At 38.2% G+C, this 20,054-nt stretch overlaps 2 protein-coding genes across 2 annotated transcripts in view; both read right to left on the reverse strand.

The window, feature by feature from the left end:
- Positions 1-12: 12 nt before the first annotated feature.
- Positions 13-7,812, reverse strand: dda1 (DET1 and DDB1 associated 1). The gene is made up of 5 exons (XM_073825629.1): positions 7,533-7,812; positions 6,397-6,477; positions 6,203-6,254; positions 6,034-6,095; positions 13-1,440 (listed from the first exon to the last, which is right to left on the reverse strand). The coding sequence occupies exons 1-5, from the start codon at positions 7,539-7,541 to the stop codon at positions 1,330-1,332; spliced, it is 315 nt and encodes a 104-aa protein (XP_073681730.1). The 5' UTR covers positions 7,542-7,812; the 3' UTR covers positions 13-1,329.
- A 5,180-nt stretch (positions 7,813-12,992) lies between these two features.
- Positions 12,993-20,054, reverse strand: part of ano8b (anoctamin 8b) — a 45,712-nt gene continuing 38,650 nt past the window's right edge. Inside the window, exons 16-17 of the mRNA XM_073826218.1 lie at positions 19,853-19,963; positions 12,993-19,750 (exon numbers count right to left, since the gene is read on the reverse strand). Of these exons, the coding sequence (XP_073682319.1) occupies positions 19,058-19,750; positions 19,853-19,963 (804 nt within the window). The 3' untranslated portion in view covers positions 12,993-19,057. The remainder of the gene's footprint in view (positions 19,751-19,852; positions 19,964-20,054) is intronic.

Consider the following 20,054-nt stretch of genomic DNA (forward strand, 5'->3'; position numbering starts at 1 on the left):
CTTGACACAAAACAGTTTTAATCTCATTTTTATTGATTCTCAAAAAAAAATGTTGTTGACCTCGAACAAAAGTTGGGAAGGCTTCATAAGAACAAGAACATACAAATGCAGGTGTACTTGCGGTAATTGCGCTTTCAGCTAGATTTAGACTCAAGATGGGCTGCTCTCTGCACACTTCCCCCCCAAGAGGTTTTAAAAGCTACCTTTACTCAAAACATGCATGCATTCTTTTTTTGTTCACGTTAATGGCTTCAATACATTTCAATCTTTTCAACAAGAACAAACCAACAAACTTGAAACAGCTGACTTAACCTAACACCGTGTCTCCAGCCACAGAGAAAACACATTATACGTTGTGGACTCAAAGCACACTGGCTGAAAGTATTAAGCCTTGTGTGTAAAGCTCCTCCTGTTTTATTGTACCCGACCATCCACAACCACAGCTCACCGACTCCCTCTGCAGGTTAAGAGAGGAACTGCATAGCTGCACTTTAAAACTCAGAACTCCCAAATGAAAGTACAAATCCAGACAAGGAGAGACACTATTAAACTTGAACCTGGGAAACCCTATTATATTTAGAAGGCAAACTGAATCAGCGCACAGGGACCAAATCAGAGATTGAGTCAGGCATCTAAATGCAAGTGATCCGTTTATAATTCTGGAACGAACACGGCACTGAAAACCTATATGATGAAGGGGGAAGTGAAAGAGACTGACATTTGTATTGTTATCCTCAACCTGTGACAACAGAAAAACTGCCCTAACAGTGCATTCATGCACAAGTATGCACCTGCTAGGAAGACCGGCACATTACCAACACAAAATACTACATCTAAATCTGCCCGAACGTGGCTGTACATTTCCGAAATTTCCCTTTTTGGACACTGAAGCGAGACCCTGTGTGTTCGGAGTATATCATGAAAGCAGTAATTCACAGCTGAGATTACTAGGGTGTTTTTAAACTTTTAAACACTGCATTAATAGTGTCCTAAGAAATCAAATTTCACACACGTCTTCATAGCAGACATTCGTTATTATGTGCTTGTTGAATATCTCTGTACCCGCCCCCCGCCCCCCTCGCAGTTCAGAGTTCAGCAGAATCGTCAAAGCTGGCAGTGGAAACCCGTCGCGCCCCACATGTTCCTAACCGGGCAGACGGGCTGGGAGAGGGGCACTGACTGCATCAGGAAGCACTCAGTAAAATAAAAAAAGCACACTGTAAGAGAAGTGTTCTTCCATTTCTTTCTTTCTGAGATGAAGTTCCTGTGTGGTGTGCGGGTGTTTGGGCTTGTTGTGTCCGTTCTTGTGCTGTTGGATGGTGGGTTACTCTACGAGTCCTCGTTCATCTCCTGGCTGTCTGTCCGGGCGATTTTGCGCGGAGGTGCCGGACTTCCACCCTCCCCTTCTGCTTGCTCCTGCTCTCGCTTTTTAGCTGCATTCTGTATGACATAAAAAAGAATGCAGAAATTCATCTTACTGGTAGCTAGAGATTTGTGCGGGAACAATTTTTCAGTCTCGTTCCTGCTAAAAATACATTTACATTTTGTTCCACTCTCGCTCCTTCTAAAAAGGTAGATATCTACACACAGTTTTCATTCTGTGGCTTAAAATATAAAAGAAATGTAAATACATTTTATTTTTAATCTTTATCCCACTTCCTGTGCACTCAGCAATTCATAACTTGTCCCACATCACATTCAGTTGTGTAGGTTCCCACAGGAAAACAAACCTCTACAAGCAGCTGCAATTTTTTTTTTTTTTTACCAGAGTAAAACAAGAGGATGTTCACCCAGAATGCATTTTTGCATTACATTGCAGTGCTTTTCCATTTATTTTGAAGTATTTTTTTATGTAACAAAACACATATTCCTTTGTTCATTTACAAAAAAGAAGTCCTACATAAACAGTATAACGCTAGTAAAAAAGTAATAGATTTAAAATGCTTTTTTTATACTAAGTATAGTTAAATTCTTATGGGGCGTTCACACCAGACGTGACTTGCGCGAATAAATCGCGCGTAGTTGGACGCTTGAACATTTAAGTTTACTCGCTTCATTCGTGCGTGACATTTACTTCACAACAGACGCAAATTCGCGTCATGGGAGGGGCGTCTGCCACTCGTCAGCGGGAAAGTAGTTGTAAAATAGGTGAATGAGCTCAATTTGCCAGCTTTAGCTTGCTTCAGGTTGCTTGTAGTCTCAATATGTATATATATGTAGGTCAGATTGAGTAAAGAGCGTTTTTTTTAAACTTACCAGATTGTCCGACCTCTTCACTCACTTTCTTCCAAGCAAGATCCTTTTAATTCCCGTTTCTATAAAAGTACAAAGATGTATCGTACAGCTCCGAGTAACCACAGACAGCAACGGTGATTTTGTCCTCCATTGTTGTTTTGGATTTCTGCCTCCGTCACTACTAGAGCAAGCTCCTGATTGTTTAACGTGGCGCAAATTTTCACCAAAGTTCAGATTTTTGAACTCGCGCGGCAAACGCTTGAAACGCTCAATTCGCGCCGCTTCATGCGCGCTATTCGCACATTTCGCGTCTTTGCATTGACTTAATATGTAAATTATTCGCGCTTGCCACTTCATTCGCGTCCGGTGTGAACACACCATTACTAATATAAAATTGTAATTAAACTTTATTTGAAGTACTACTTGAGCACAATGCACATTTCTTAATATTAAGCAACACCGAATGTTCGGCAACCAAATTATTAATATATAATAAGCGAAGAATAAGCAAAAAGACTGAATAAATTATATCCCGTAAAATGACGTGAGATGATCAAATAGAGGCGCGCACTAATGCAGCAAACATGTCGGCAGTGTGGAAGCATTTAAAACTGTCCGAGAAAGACGCAAAACCATTACAAGCAACCATGGGCGACATTTGACTCTTGAGTCAGGGGGGGCAAGAAAAAAAAAAATCAGATGTAAGCATTAAAACAGTGCCCTACGGTATTGCAGCACATCAAAGCAGTCAATTAAAGCGCTGCACGTCAGCCCGGGCCGATGGGCCCTGACTTTTTTTTACACCCCAGGGCTACGGCTTCGGGCCAATTTTCACGTCATAGTTCAGACCCGGGCCGGCATCGGGCCTGTTTTAGGCTTCTCCTTATTTTCATAATTTAGACATCCATCAATTATGGTGAAGAAAAAAAATACCGCGCTGTTGGAAACAACACGAAACTTCACTTTCGCTTTCACTTTTGAGACCGACTCAGACACCGTTTAGTGTGCTTTAGCGCAGCTGAATCCGCGTTCAAGCGCACACAATAGGCTAAAACTCGCCCCAAGCACCGGCAAAAATAAATAACAATGAATGTGTCGAGGAAAGAGTAAGGACATAAATGAATTATTTATTAATTAATTTTTGTATTCTGAGTCAGTGTCGCAAAGATCCTGACTCGCAATCTCCTTTTTGGACGCGCCTTTAGAGAGAAATTCCTCTTTACGGATTACATGAAAGAGTTTGTGCTTTTGATTTGTTTTATTTCGTTAAGTAATAATTTAAAGCTTTCTATAAATGTATTTATTATGTCTGTGAGGCATGCATTTCGCTTCATTTTGTTAAGCACTCCTGTTCAAGAACCAGACGGTAGAAAGCACATAATTTTTGTTTTCTTTATTTTATAAAAATGCTGTAATGTTTTTTTCGATGTATTACTCGTACTTTGTGAGCAAAAATGACGGATAATTTTAAATTGCTTCCAATGAAAAAAATGCAAGTGATCGCGCTGGTGCCTCGATGTCCTGCAAGCTTTAGCTTCCACTTTCTGCACAAACTATGCGCATATAGCGCACATTTATCTGTAACGTTTAAACTACCATTGTTTTATACCTGAACTGTTTTATATCTATAGATTTCATTTTAGGCAAGTCGTGATGATTTGAGAAGGCAAACTGATCAAACAGACTATGATCAGTCTTCCGCTGGGCGCTGTTCGGTAAATATATATAGGCTATATTTAACGAATAAAAAAATGCTCCAAGCGTTTTTCTAAATTAGCTAAATAAAAAACGAAACTAAATATAAACATTTTGCCATTACATACAAAACTGAACTATTTTATAGCTGAAACAGTAAGTTGTTTTGGGAGAAGGGGAAAATATATTTTTATCCCGTCTATTGCTTCACCGTTATTTCGAGAATAAACCCAGCGTAAATATGCAAATGTCACTCCCAAAACATATCAGCTTGTGTGTGCCGAAAAACGAAAGTTTCATACAAATTCTAAATGGATTATAGCCTGGAAAGTGCAAAGCACGCTCCCCTTATTATCACTAAAAGTTCATAGAGATCTCACAATATTCCGTTATAATTAATAAAGCTCTCTAAACTACACAATTCAAATTTTATTTACATCGCGTCTACACTCATAAGATGATTCATGAGCGCACAAAACGGCACTTAATAAAAACCGATCAGGCGCTTTCAGCAGTGAGTGAATTCTGACAAGTGTTTCTAATTGTTCGGAAACAACAGATATGTCTGTGATTGGTTACATTGCTCAACGCTGCAAAAACACGTTGGATAGTTTGCCAGATCTTCAATTGCTTTGCTTTCGTTTGAGGGTTATATAGCACCGTCTAGTTCCCAAGTACAACCGAGCCTAAGCTTGGCTAAAGCAGTTGCAGCGGGGCTGTCGAGGATTCCATGACTAACCACAGGGGGGGCAATTGCCCCCCTTGCCCCCCCCTAATGTCGCCCATGCAAGCAACGACAGCGAGACTGTTTAGTACCACATCGCAAGTCTTCGATGAGAAGAGAAAGGGCTGGTTGTTGCTGGTTACTGGATGATGACTAAAATCGTGAAATGGCCTTAAACCTTTAGTAAATAAACTACAGAACGTTATGTTGTCTAATTCACACACAAATTGTATGTATTCTGACAGAGCTGCACAAGCTTGTAAGCCAGGGTTCAAAGTCCAAAGCGTGAGGAAAATCTGCTTAATGAGAATCATTCATAAATCTGCTGCTGTCAGCAAAATGTAGTACTGAGGTCTTCTTGTGGGTTTCCGCCAAACTAAAAGTCAACATTCATAAATGTTAGCATTGTAATTTTACTGTTGTTCTGTAAAATAAAATAAAAACGTAAGACATAAATGATAATAATCATTACAACATTCTCCTTTGCTCAGCAAGGCTGCATTTATTTGTACATTAAAAATGGGCAAAGAATATTATTTTACTAACTTTGAGTTAAATTGTGCTTTGTTGGTGGGCTATAATGTCTACTAGAATGTTACAAATGTTCAGTAAGTAAATATTTTTAAATTGTTGTATTGTAAATTTTTTTTTTTTTTTTTTTTTTTTTTTTGAAAAGCAAGACATAACTGTAAAAGCACATTTTGGCAAAATAATTGGCAAAATACATGGGGGAAAAAATATGAAAAAACGAGTTCGGTAATCGGCCTATTTTGGCTATTTTGGCTATGGAAACATAGCTAGTATTACATACCCAGTTTTACGTAAGGGAAGACCTTTGATATTCTGACAGTAGTTTGTATGTTGTATGAAATAAGTCAGTTTATCTATCAATTTGCAGTTGCTTTGTCAAAGGAGAATTTGAAAGAATTCGATCCAATTATGGTATTATAGTAAAACTACAACAAAACTATCTTTACCGCGGTTTTACTACAAATAAACAAAACCAAAAACAAACAAACAAGTGAAAAAAAATATATATACACATATATATATAGTTAAATCATAGTAACCATAAATTAACCATGGTTTTGGTACACTAACCATAGTTATTTGTAGTAAAACTTGGGTTATACAAATGGTAATCAATATGCCAAAAACCATAGTTATTACATTTTTACTATAATAAAACCACGGTTAATTACTAAAATAAAGGGTAAATCCATAAAAATACATTTTCATTAAATAAAATAAAATAAATCTTAACTTGAATAGAATTGTTTTATTTCAGCTAATTAATAACGCAACTAAAACAGCTTAAACCTAAACTGAAATACAAGCGAGTAAAAACAACGTGTTTATTGAATTTGAAGAACACTTGCCTTTTTGTCCCACTGTTGATGAAGATAACGCAAAAGGATGTTTGTCTTCTCTGTGACGATGACTGTGAGGAGGGATAAGAACATCTAAAATTAAACTTTGGACTGAAACCAAACATCAAGTTTCATTTTATTATGTAACACAGGTCTACATTTTCATCCAAGCACTCACTCTGTTCGGAGGGATACTCTCGTGTCGGCAGATACACTGACGGCCTTCTGTTCTGTAAGACAGAAAAATGGACTGTTAATGATTTAAACAAACCCTGAAAATGTAATTCACAGCTGCGGCGTGAAATCACTCAGTGAATATTCAGAAACATGAGTGTTAATGTCCGAAAAACAGTGTAAAAGAGCAAATCTTACCGATGCTTTACATACAGAGTCCGCGTGAAATCTGCTGAAGTTTGTCTTGTTATACACAGGTAGACCTTTCAGGAAATCCGCCTTTAGACACAAAAAGAGGTTACTAGAAATACACCAGAAGGGCTAAATTAACACACTTGACATTGGACAGATTCTCGCCTAGAGGGGGAAGACACATTTTCCTTTTAATTCCGAGTTCACTTCAGTTTTAGCTTGAATTCACCACATGATTCAGTGAATACAAATGGCTTTTAAAACACAAACACTGCTTCCCAAAGAGTCCTTTCAATTTTTAGAGATCTACTGAGCGTTTACATACAGATGCACCATTATTAAACTACTGCACATGACATAATGCTAGAAAAATATCAATTTCTCATGACTGTACTGATTGACCATAAATCCATCCATCCATCCGCCAATGATCTGACAGATTCAAAGCACTCAGAAAGCATGACGCATTTAGCCAGCAATCAATGACAGGACAAGACTTGTAAGCTCTTATAGAAATACATAAACAATTAACACACATCTGAATAATATATCTAAAGAAATGTTTCTCATTTGCAAACATATGCTGAGAGAGTAAACTCGAATCCAGATGGAGGATGGTGCATGTCAAGCATTTGGGCGTTGCCAGTCTTGTCCACTACATGTGTACAGGATATAAGCTTTATCCTTTTAATGTTATTTGTTAATTCAAACCAAAAGTAATAAAACATTCAAAACATATTCCGGTTGCGACAGCGAACAAAAGCTTTGGCAAGTCTCGCTCGCGGTTCTCAGTAACTATGCTAACACATTAGCATGCAAAAATGACATGTGTGAGGTGATTTAAAGATTACTCAAGCACCAAATCATCTCATAACCACGAATAGATGTTTTATAACCTGATTCAACCGTGCTAATGTGTGTATTTCGGCCTGTTGATGTAATGGAAGTGTGTATGAACTATCCATGAGTGTTTGAAGCGGCCTAGCATGCTAACTCACTAAAGCAGCCTGTCAGCTCAAAGCGAGTAAAATCTCATCGATATATAGTTTAGATTTTAGCCTTCAGGAGGATATTTCTAAGCCCGGTTCTTTAAAGCTGGTGTTACGTGAAGGTAAGATGAAGTTACGAGTGCAGAAACTTACTTTATCCATGGTGAAGTCAGTTCAGTCCTGTAGGTGTGTTTGTGCTCAGACAGGCCTGAACACTGACAGAAATCAGAGGTTTGAAGCCGGTAAGACTCACTCACTCACTCTTACTACTGAACGAGACACTAAAACACAGAAATATGTGTGAAATAACAGAAATAACAAATATACAGCAGCTACACGCCACAGTACAGACTCTGCTAGCTCACAGCTAAGTTACCGACTGACAAGTCTCTCTCTCTCTCGCTCGCTCGCTCTCTCTCTCTGTGTGTGTGTGTGTGTGTGTGTGTGTGTGTGTGTGTGTGTGTGTGTGTGTGTGTGTGTGTGTGTGTGCTGTAATTTTCTACCAAATCACTTCTTTACAAAAATTCACCATGGTAACAGTAATGTCCTTCAACATACAGTAGCTACTGCGATTGTTGGTTTTACCATCAAAATGTGGTAACCTGGTATTAAACAAAGCTGTTATCAAAATTAGAAAGAAAAGAAGACGAAAATTAAATGCATTTATAAATAAAAGTGTGCGTTACTGAAAATGTATTTTTTTTTTTGTTCTGACCATGTAGTGCAATTTTAAATAGTGCAATAATATAGTTAATGATTCTCTTAATTACCCCTTTTATTATCTTCAAAATGCAGGCGTTTTTTTTTTTTTTTTTGTGTGTGACTGGGGTCATTTTGACCCTAAACTGGATTTAATCCAATTAGGTTATTATAGTAAAACTAAAACTAAAACTATCTGCAAACAAACAAACAAACAAACCAAAAATACTCTAGTTAAATCATGGTAACCACAAATGTGACCCTGGACCACAAAACCAGTCATAAGGTTAAATTTGACAAAACTGAGATTTACATCACATGAAAGCTCAATAATTAAGCTTTCTATTGATGTATGGTTTGTTAGGATAGGACAATATTTGGCCGAGATACATCTATTTGAAATCAGAAATCTGAGGATGCAAAAAAATCAAAAAGACTGAGAAAATCACCTTTAAAGTTGTCCAAATTAGGTTCTTAACAATGCATATTACAAATCAAAAAATACATTTTGATATGTTTACAGTAGGAATTTTACAAAAAATCTTCATGGAACATGAACTTTACTTAATTTCTTAATGATTTTTGGCATAAAAGAAAAATCAAAAATTTTCACCCATGCAATGTATTTTTGGCTATTGCTACAAATATACCCCAGCGACTTAAGACTGGTTTTGTGGTCCAGGGTCACAAATGAACTATGGTTTTGGTACACTATTTGTAGTAAAACTGGGGTTACACAAATGGTAATCAATATGCCAAAAACCATAGTTATTACATATTTACTATAATAATACCATGGTTAATAACTACCCATATTAATACATTTCATTACATAAAATAAATTAAATCTTAACTTGAATAGAATATAGAAATGTGTTTATTTCAGCTAGTTAATAAGGCAACTAAAACAGCTTAAACTAAAGTGAATAAAAACAATGTAGATGTGTTTAAAAAAACAGTAAAAAAAGATCAAGTTACTAAAATTGTAACTAAAATTTACAAAAGCAGAACACATCAAATAAAATCTATTTCAAAATATTAAAAACTGTGGTAACTGTGTATTAAACAGCTGTTTAGAAAAGAAAGAAAAGAAGACGAAAATTAAATGCATTTATAAATAAAAGTGTGAGTTACTGAAAATGAAATTGTTCTTCTGTTCTGACCATGTAGTGCAATATTAAATAGCGCAATAATATAGTTAATGATTCTCTTAATTGCCCCTTTTATTATCTTCAAAATGCAGGCGTTTTTGTTTTGTTTTGTTTTATTTTTGTGACTGGGGTCAGATTGACCCTAAACTGGATTTAATCCAATTAGGGTATTATAGTAAAACTAAAACTAAAACTATCTGCATGAAAATTAACCACGGTTTTACTACAAACAAACCAAAAATACTCTAGTTAAATCGTGGTAACCACAAATTAACCATGGTTTTGGTACACTATTTGTGGGTTACACAAATGGTAATCAATATGCCAAAAACCATAGTTATTACAGTTTTACTATGTGACACTGTCACACAGGACACATGTTTTAACCTGCTCGATATATTATGATTTTATGTATATTTGAGTTTTAATAGGTTTTCATGTTGTCTTAGCCATTTTATTCCTCTTAACCATTTTAATGTGTGTATGTCTTTAAATGAGTCTGGGTCTGCCTGTCATGTGATCAGTCACATGACAGGAATCAGGAACTAAACAGTATAAAGGAGGCAGCATGTCAAACAATCAGGGTCATTGACCAAACACTGGATTGTGGAGTTTCTTTTAAGGACTTACCATTCCAGCATCACTTCTATTGGACTACACTTCTTTGGATTGTATATACACCGGTGGACACTTTTTACTTGGAGCTTTCAACCAACTAGGATTCTTAAGGACTGTTTTAGGGTATGATTTGAATGGACAATCTGCTTTTAACAGCCTAAGTTATTCTGGTTTTACTGTGTTGTTTTAGTTCCTTGTGAATATTGTAAATACATTTATTTATTCACTTTACTTTTGTCGTTGTCTTATCTTTTTAAAACACTTATTTTACCTCACACAGCCTAATCTGACCCCTTTTAAATCTAAGTAACATCTACCAATAAGGCCGATCGTTACATATGGTGGCCCGTACGGGGAACGTTAAAAGATTTCGAAAGCTGTGTTGAGAAAAGTGTTTTAAGATGACGACAAACCACGTTAATGCTGCTTCTTTTAATACATCTGCTGTTTTTAATGATGAACGGATTTTACATCACTGTGAGTGTGTACAGCTTCGCGCTGAGGTGGTTGCTCTTAAAAACATTGTTTTAAAATTGGAGAAGGATTTTAAAGACTCTGTTGAAAGTAATATTAACCGTGAAGTGTGTTTTAGAGACTCTGTGGATTTTAAGTTTGCCAAAATGGAGGAATCTATTAAGGATGCCGTGGCGACACTAGAGAGAGAGGTCTTCGAATGTTTTAAGAGGAGAGACAAGAAATGGGCGAAACAACTGGAGCAACAAAAGGATCCAGAAGTCGCCATCTCTCCTCCCACTGCGACGACCAGCCCAGTGCCTCCCACGTCAACCCCTGGCTTTCCTCCGGCTAACCATCCCAGCACATCTACCACTTCACGGACTATCAACAGAGACATCGATGGAGAATTCTGTGCCACCACTCCAACCAGGTCAGACTTCGACACCATCTTCTCCATCCTCCCCTTCTCCAAAGAGCAACTCTGCAGCGTGCTGGGTGATGACGACACTCTCCAGGGACTTTCCATCTCTCCCTCCACTCCACCGACCAACGGGATTGAAGTGCTCGACCACCAGGGCTTGCTGTATCGGCGGTTCCAGAAGGGGGACGGCATCTACAAGATCCAACTAGTCGTCCCCAAGGCCCTGGTCCAGCAAACGGTACAGCATTTCCACCAGAGGACAGCAGAGAAACATCATCGACGTCTAAAGACCCTCCTGCTGATCCTGGAAGTGGCCTGGTGGCCTTCGGTCCGCAGCGATGTCTGGGACTTCGTCGAGAGCTGCAAGTCGTGTGGTGTGGAGGCCAAGGACTGTGCCGTCATCAACCCTACCAAAAACCCACCTCATCCACCTCAACCCCGTTCATCAGCACCTTCATCATCCATTAAAGAGACCCGCAAGCCGGACAGGAGGAAACGCCAGGGGGGCTGGCGGACCAGCGTGGCTGGGTGCAACAGTATCCTGGGAGGAGCGGCGCCACCTACCCTAGGACGCCCAGGCTGGTATCAGATTCCACCTTTCTCTAGTGTTTGCTTAGATTCCTCCGGCGGACTAGTGCCTGTGTGGGAGGGCCTAGTTTTATCCAACTTTTTACAAAGACATTTTAAGCCACACATTTTAGAGGATACCCACTACATGGACAATGGCTGACAGGACATATACGGGACTAGCCTCTTCCCCGGGAGCCGTAGGCTAAGGGGGGGGACTATGTGACACTGTCACACAGGACACATGTTTTAACCTGCTCGATATATTATGATTTTATGTATATTTGAGTTTTAATAGGTTTTCATGTTGTCTTAGCCATTTTATTCCTCTTAACCATTTTAATGTGTGTATGTCTTTAAATGAGTCTGGGTCTGCCTGTCATGTGATCAGTCACATGACAGGAATCAGGAACTAAACAGTATAAAGGAGGCAGCATGTCAAACAATCAGGGTCATTGACCAAACACTGGATTGTGGAGTTTCTTTTAAGGACTTACCATTCCAGCATCACTTCTATTGGACTACACTTCTTTGGATTGTATATACACCGGTGGACACTTTTTACTTGGAGCTTTCAACCAACTAGGATTCTTAAGGACTGTTTTAGGGTATGATTTGAATGGACAATCTGCTTTTAACAGCCTAAGTTATTCTGGTTTTACTGTGTTGTTTTAGTTCCTTGTGAATATTGTAAATTTATTTATTCACTTTACTTTTGTCGTTGTCTTATCTTTTTAAAACACTTATTTTACCTCACACAGCCTAATCTGACCCCTTTTAAATCTAAGTAACATCTACCAATAAGGCCGATCGTTACACTATAATAAAACCATGGTTAATTACTACCCATAAAAATTAATTTTTATTACATAAAATAAATCTTAACTTGAATAGAATATAGAAATGTGTTTATTTCAGCTAGTTAATAAGGCAACTAAAACAGCTTAAACTAAAACTGAAATACAAGTGAATAAAAACAATGTAGATGTGTTTAAAAAACAGTAAAAAAAAACTAAACAAAAAAGATTTAGTTAGTAAAATTGTTAAATGTGTTTATTAATTAAAATTACATCTGTTGTTTTTTGTACAGCTATGTTCTCACTGACAGTTCTGAATTGTTTTTAGGGTGGCTCAATTTTAATGAGTCTAATGATATACAGTACTTGAGTTCTTTCATTAACCCTGGTATTATGTTTAAAAAATTAGGTATTTTATGAAGACTGGCCTCAATTCGAACATAAAACTGTATTTAACAACTTGTTTTTTCTTTCATAAATTGAGTATTATAATATTGTGATTTATTTTTAACATTTACACAGAAGTGTGGGAAAGCACTTGTGTTTTCCTGAAGCTCAAACAGTAAGTATAGCACTAAAGCCAAGACCATGGGTGTGATACTAAACGTGCATGAATTGATAAAAATATATGCCTTTAATGCAGGGTAAGTTTCTTCAGATAAACCAAATGCACCAAATTTTATGCCTGTTTTTGAGAAAAAGTCACAATTTCAATTACAAACATCACTCAGTTTTTCCAACAACTCAAAGTGTTATTTTATATCATATGCAGTTGAAGTAAATTCATATGAATTAGCCACCAGTTTGGCAAAATAGCTATGAATTATGAGCGTGTGTTGAAAATTCTAAAGCAGACTAGAAGAAATGACTTTCTTAAAAACTGAAAGACGACTCAGAAAAATGATAAATTTAAATCTGTTTATTATCCCATTTCAATTCTTACAAAAATATGACAAAATAAAAGAAATAAATAATCCCATTCCCTAATATTGTTTCTTTAATAAAAGAAAAGTTTTACAGTGGAACATTGGAAGAGCTCATGATAGGTTTGTGAGGTTGCCTTCAGAGAGGGAGATCTGCGGCCCACTCATCACAATCACTTCAGATTTCACAGTTAGACCCAATGTAAAGCAGTTCTTAGACAACAAACCTATACAGCCTCGTAACGCTTCCAGCTTCTAGCTTGACTACTCCAATTAAACAACAATAACAGAAACGTGAATGTTATTAGGCCAGAGCCAATGATCTGACTACATTAACCGTAGAGATGATATGGACGGATGATACTGAAACATTACAGCAGCCTCACGGTTTCAAATACACCAGAGTTCAGTTCAAAAAGAAAACGACCAACCAACAAAAATGCCTCCTGCTAACAAACACGTCCAATTTTTTAACAATTATTGACATTTTTAAAGACATTCTTACAGACCTTTTGAAAGGAAGTACCTCACAAAAGTGAGTGCACCCCTCACATTTCAGCAACCATTTTAGTATATCTATTCAAGGGACAATACTATAGAAATAAAACTAGGATATATTTTACAGTAGCCAATGTGCAGCTTCTATAGCAGTATAGATTTACTGTCCTCTGAAAATAACTCAGCATACAGCCATTATTGTCAAAATAGCTAGCAACAAAAGTGAGTACACCCTAAGTGATAACAGCAGTATGTTGTTTAACCATGTCCTATTCATCATGTTTATGTTTTTGTCTGCTTGACAGGACCATACAAAGTTGTGTATCTTATATTAGAGCAGTTAAAATTAGGTGCTTTAAGTACAATTCTCTCACACTGACCACTGGATGTTCAACATGGCAAAGAACTCTCTGAATATTTGAGAATTAGAATTGTTGCTCTCTACAAAGATGACCAAGGCTATTAGAGGTTCAGTAACACCCTGAAACCAAGTTACACTACAGTGTTCAGGGTCATACAGAGGTTTTCCAAGATGAGTTCCATTCGGATCAATGAAGTTGAGCACTCATCTGAAGCTGGCTCACAAGAAAGCCTGCAAACGGTTTGCTGAAGACAACCTGTCCAAGAGCATGGATAACTGAAACCACGGACTTGTGGTCTGATGAGACTAAGATACAAGGTGTCCAGCATGTGTGGTGATGCCCTGGTGAGGATTACCAAGAAAATTGTGCCTTGCCTACAGTCAAGCATGGTGGTGGTAGCATCATGGTCTGGGGCTGCATGAGTGCTGCTGGTACTGGAGAGCTGCAGTTCATTGAGGGAAACATGGATTCCATTATGTACTGTACATTCTGAAGCAGAACATGATGCCTTCCCTCCAGAAACTAGGCCGAACAGCAGTTTTTCAACATGATAACGACCCCAAACACACCACCAAGTTGACAACTGCCTTGTGGAGGAAGCTAAAGCTGAAGGTAAAGGGGTGGCCAAGTATGTCTCCAGACCTGAACACTATTAAGCACCTGTGGGGCATCCTCAAGCGTAAGTTGGAGAAGCACTGTGTGTCTAATGTCCAGCAGCTCCGTGAAGAGTGGAAGAGGATCCCAGCAACAACCTGTGCAGCTCTGGTCAATTCCATGTCCAGGATGATTAAGGCAGTGTCAGATAACATTGGTGCTAACACAATATATTGACACTTTGGACAAGTTCACAAGGGTGTACTTACTTTTGTTGCCAGCTATTTTGACGATAATGGCTGTATGTCGAGTAATTTTCAGGGGACAATAAATCTATACTGCTATACAAGCTGCACATTGACTACTCTAAAATATATCCAAGTTTCATTTCTATAGTATTGTCCCTTGAGAAGATATACTAAAATGGTTGCTGAAATGTGAGGGGTGTACTCACTTTTGTGAGATACTGTATATTGTTGTAGTAATGGATGAAATTGTCAAAGAAATGAAACAATGGATCTACAACCACAAATAATGGCTTGATTAACATGAACTAAACAAATGTAGAACATAAAACATTAAAAATACAATTCAGGCCAAAATATTATTGCGACAACTTCTGTTCGGCAAATCCTGTCAACCAAATAAAGAACTAAATGCATAGTTGGTTTTGTTTTCTATGAAACTTAAATGTAAAAATGTAATATTCCATTACTTGAGGCACCTCTCATTTCTTCATGACCTTATGCTAGAATATAAACAGCTTTACACAGATTCAACTGCTTCATAGAAACCCCTCATAGGGTGTGACATTGTGACTTTTGCAATGGGTTTTGATAGCAACAACTGAGCACATTGTGTCAAGATAAGACCCTCCCTTAGTTACTCAGGACAAACTTAGTCATTCAAAGAAGTGCTCTTTGATAAAACACACATTCAAACTGCATCTACAGAAAGAGATGGTTTGTTTGAGAGACATTTACACCTTCCTTAACATTTCCAAACCAAAGCACGTGCTTAGCAGCTTTACACAAAAACAATGGGACTTACACTAAAATAATGTGCAAAGAGGAGGCAAATATTACTTTTGCTTCAGTAAGAAACAAAAACATAAACACAAACATAGTTAGGTATCAATAAATTCAAGTTGGCAACAAGTAGATTATTAACAGTGACAGACTCATTAATATTTAATTAGCCAATGATAATCATACGTATTATCATATACTACCAGTCAACTGTTTGGAAACACATTTCCAAATTTTAGAAAATAGGAAAGCCATCAAAACTATAAAATAATACAAATATAAACTTGAATTATGTGTATATGTATAGTTAATATATTTAAGCTCCTTAAAAGTCAGCATCTTCATTTTTTTTAAATTAAAATGTTAGTTTAATACTAATTTGAAGCATTTTAGCAGATCAAGGTTTTTCAGTCCAAATGTTTGACTGGAGGTGTATGAAATGTCTGCACATCTGTTTTCCTGCCGTATCATGTTTCAACACTATCTTTCTAAGTTTAGGGTAGTTTCCAATCGGATGTGATGTAGTTAAGAAGGGTTAAAGTCTGCACTAATAATATACCAGTAATATATGAGCTTGAAGGTTTAAAACAGAGCCATAATGATAAGGATATTGGTGGGATGACCATCAAATTCAGGAGAAGACTAATTTTCGGACGGGAACTTATCTGGCCCCTCCTGTTGCCTTTGTATACAGCGCTTCACAATAGTGTGAAATGGATAAAGGAATTTCAGACAAACAATCAACAACACACATCCTTTTGCATTTGTTTCACTGCAGTTTTCATTATTGATGTTCACTTATTAATTAACATGAGAATATTGCCGTTCGGGGCCTGTTCGGTATTCAGACTATTCAGACTTACTAAACCACCAGTCGTTTTTGCTTGTGAAGTTGCTATTGCTCTACTAAACCAGCTTTTTTAAACATGTACAAAAATTTTCATCACCCATAGTTGAAACGGCTGCTTGTGAGATTATAGTCAGAGGTCGTACTGTGTGATGGGTATAAAATGTGTGGTAACTGATTTTTTGTTGTACTTTTATTTTCTACCGGCAACCCAATAAAATGTTACAATTATCAGACTAGTAATTAAACATTGCACTTTGAAAACCGTCAGAAATGCAGCTCATGCATTTCTATTTGGGTTGCAGAAAAGGCAATGTGTGTGTGGATAAGTGTGCGTGTGTGTGGAGGAGGGTCTTTTCTACAAAGTTCTTCTCAAATACAGCAAAGCATTAACCATTATAGGGCGAATTCACTAAACGGTTGCACCACTGTAGCGCGTAACGTTTCTGCACAAAACCATGCGTCGTTTACCAACATAACCAGGTTGTATATGCACCGATATTGCACTGTGCCATGCGGATTTAAATTACGACGCTCGTCATTACTTTCTATGCAAATGGAGTCCATTATAAAATGCGCCAGATTAACACTGACAAATAAACAGATTTGTATTTAAAATGGATGTTTGTGTACATTTTCCAGCAGCAAGCTATTTTTTTGTTGTTTTTAAAAAGTTGCAAACATTTTACCATTCATCATCTGTCAGTGTTTGTCTGGAAATAAGGCGCAAGCATCCTCAGCACTAATTTTGTTGTGACTAGAGGCCGACTGATTGATCGGTTTTACAGATTAATCTGCACAGATAATTGTACCAGCAACCGATAAACCGGCACCGATAATTGATTTCTGGAACATTATCGGTATAAATTTGTACCGATAGTTTGTGCGTTCAACTAATTTAAGTGGTTAAATGTACTTGCACCTTGGATTTTATGCTTTTATGATGCAATATAAATGTAAACACAGCCCACTGTGAACATTCTTGTAGTTCGCTTCAACCGTTTCAAACTGTATGAATAATTTTTATTTTAGGTTCAAGTGGTGGGGGTGTAAGGAACTGGAAGCAAGCAGAGTTCGGCTGTTTCTAAAGCACAAACTCCCATCTGCTGTTAAAAACTAAGCTTAAAATCGATTTAAAAAAGAAAGAAGAAATCTACAAAATGATTTATCGTGACAACCCTATTGTCACAGTTCAGTACTGTTTTTTGTAATGAAGTTCAGCACTATTTTAATTGGTGTTATGTTTGTTTTCATTCAGTACCTATTTAAAAAAAATATCGGTTGATTAATTGGTAATTAGCCAGTGCGGTGCAACATAGTTCTCATTATCGGTAAAATCTACTTTCAGTCGACCTCTAGGGGTGCTAAAACAAAGCACGTGCAAATGCACAACTCTAATCTTTGGACCCAACGTGTTCTAAAGCTGAAAGTAAACTTCCCTAGTCCATGTTCTGCTCTGGCTAGTGAAGAGTTCATGTGACGAAATATAGCGAAGCATTAACCATTATAGGGTAAATTCACTAAACGGTTACACCACTGTAGCGCGTAGCATTTCCGCATTAAACCATGCGTCGTTTACCAACTTAACCAGGTTGCATATGTGCCGATATTGCACTGCGCCATGCGTATGGAGTGCTTTATAAAACGCACCAGATCAGCGCTGATGGAAAACAGATTTGTATTTACAATGGATGTTTGTGTATGTTTTCCAGCAGCAAGCTATTTTTTTTTGTTGTTTTTAAAAAGTTATTTTACCACATTTTACATTTTACCGCTTGCTATCTGTCAGCGTTTGTCTGGATATATGGCGCAAGCACCCTCAGGACTAATTTTGTGGCGACTAGAGGCTGACTGATCAATCGGTTTTACCGATTAATCGGCACCGATTAATTTTCCAGCAACCGATTAATTGGCACAGATAATCGATTGCTGGAACAATGAGGTATCGACATAAATTTGCATCAATAGTTTTTCCATTGTTAAGAGGTCAGCTGCTATTTTACAGTTAGAGAGTGCCCTCTAGAGTTGAATCACTGCCAGTAGTAGTACTGTTAGTACTGTTTAAAGTAATGAAGTTCAGCACTATTTTATTTGGAGTGTTATGTTTGTTTTAATTCAGTATCTATTTAAAAAAATATCAGTCGATTAATTGGTTATCAGCCAGTGCGGTGCAACCTAGTTCTTGTTATCAGTAAAATCCTCTTTCAGTCGACCTCTAGTGGCGAGCTTTACCTGTTACACTTACTTTCATAAATCGGGTGCTAAAACAAAGCACACAGCATGTGAAAATGCACAACGCTAACCTGCTGACCCAAAGTATTATAAAGCCGAAAGTAAACTTTTCTAGCCCGTGTTCACCTTTGGCTAGCGAATATTCCATGTGACTCAATTTACATTATTTCCGTGCCCAATTTATCATCTTGTGCGCGTACAACAGCGATTTCAGTAGTCAAAAATAAAAGTCCACTAGGTGGCGGACGTGCTAAACACATCCATGTACACTCAGTATCAATAAAGTACATTTCTACACTCAGTTGTGTGCTAGACAGAGCAGAACACGGAAAATAAAGTACACCCGGACTTTTAGTGAATTCCCCATTATTTCTACTTAACAGCTTCCAGGTCTTGCACAGCCTCAAAAAACATTCCCTCTTTCCCACCCTCAGTGTTACTAAGTAGTTTCTCACTGTTTTTTTTTTTCTGGAGATCGTTTTCAGTTACATCTTAGGGCCTGATGGATCCGTATCGGATGAGGATCCATTCTCCCCATTCTCTCCACAAGGGGATGGGATTTCGTCCGGAACCCCGTTGAGGTCAGACTTTGTTGGGGGCTTGTCCTGCACCTGTCCCCCATCCCCTGGTTTTGACAGTTGCGCCCCATTTACACATGCCCCTCCTTCTGATTTCCCAAAGTTAAAGAGTTTCCCAGGATTGAAAGACTTGTTGGGTGATTGGGACCTGTCCGGCCTTTCCTGGACTGGAGGAGCTGTTGACACACTAGCGGAAGCCGTCGCCGCCTCCTTTTTATTCTCAGGAGACTTTAGAAACTTAAAACTAAGGAAACCCGGTAGCTTGGGTTCGCTACCTGTGGGTGACTGTGGGGAACGAGCTGTGCCAGAAGAAAACTTGTTCTGTAGAGGGATGATCTGCTTTAGTTTCATGACATTGTTGTTTCCGAGAAGCGAGCTGGGACGTTTGGGTTTCTCCCCCCCAGAAGCGCCTCCCCCACCCCCTGGTCTGGATTTGCCACTGTGGCTCTTGTCGTGGTGGTGGTCACCACCCGAGGAGTCCGAGCGGCCGTCATCTCGATCACGCCGAGCCTGATACTCTGCCTGACGCTGCCGCTCCTCCTCCTCACGCTTCCTCCTTTGCTGCTCCTGGAAATGCTGCTGTGCCTGACGCTCATGCTTCTGAAAACACATGTACATCAGCAATGAATCCAGCTGCTGCCAGAATCTGGCATTCTTAAGTTTCCTAAATATTGTTTTGGTCAACCGTGGATGGGGTATTACCTTAAACGCCTCTTTGCGCTGAAACTCCAGCTTGGCCATTTCCTCTCCCACCCAGCTGGGGATGTCTGGTATTGCCACATGAATGATATACTTCAGTAGTACTGCAAAGTGCTGCTCATGAGAGGAATGACAGAAAGAAAACACAAGTGTGAATGTGTGAAGTCATTTAACTCCAAGTCCTATGAAGAGGTCTTCAAGTGAA

Source organism: Garra rufa, chromosome 20 (assembly GCF_049309525.1).
Source record: "Garra rufa chromosome 20, GarRuf1.0, whole genome shotgun sequence".
Taxonomy (NCBI): domain Eukaryota; kingdom Metazoa; phylum Chordata; class Actinopteri; order Cypriniformes; family Cyprinidae; genus Garra; species Garra rufa.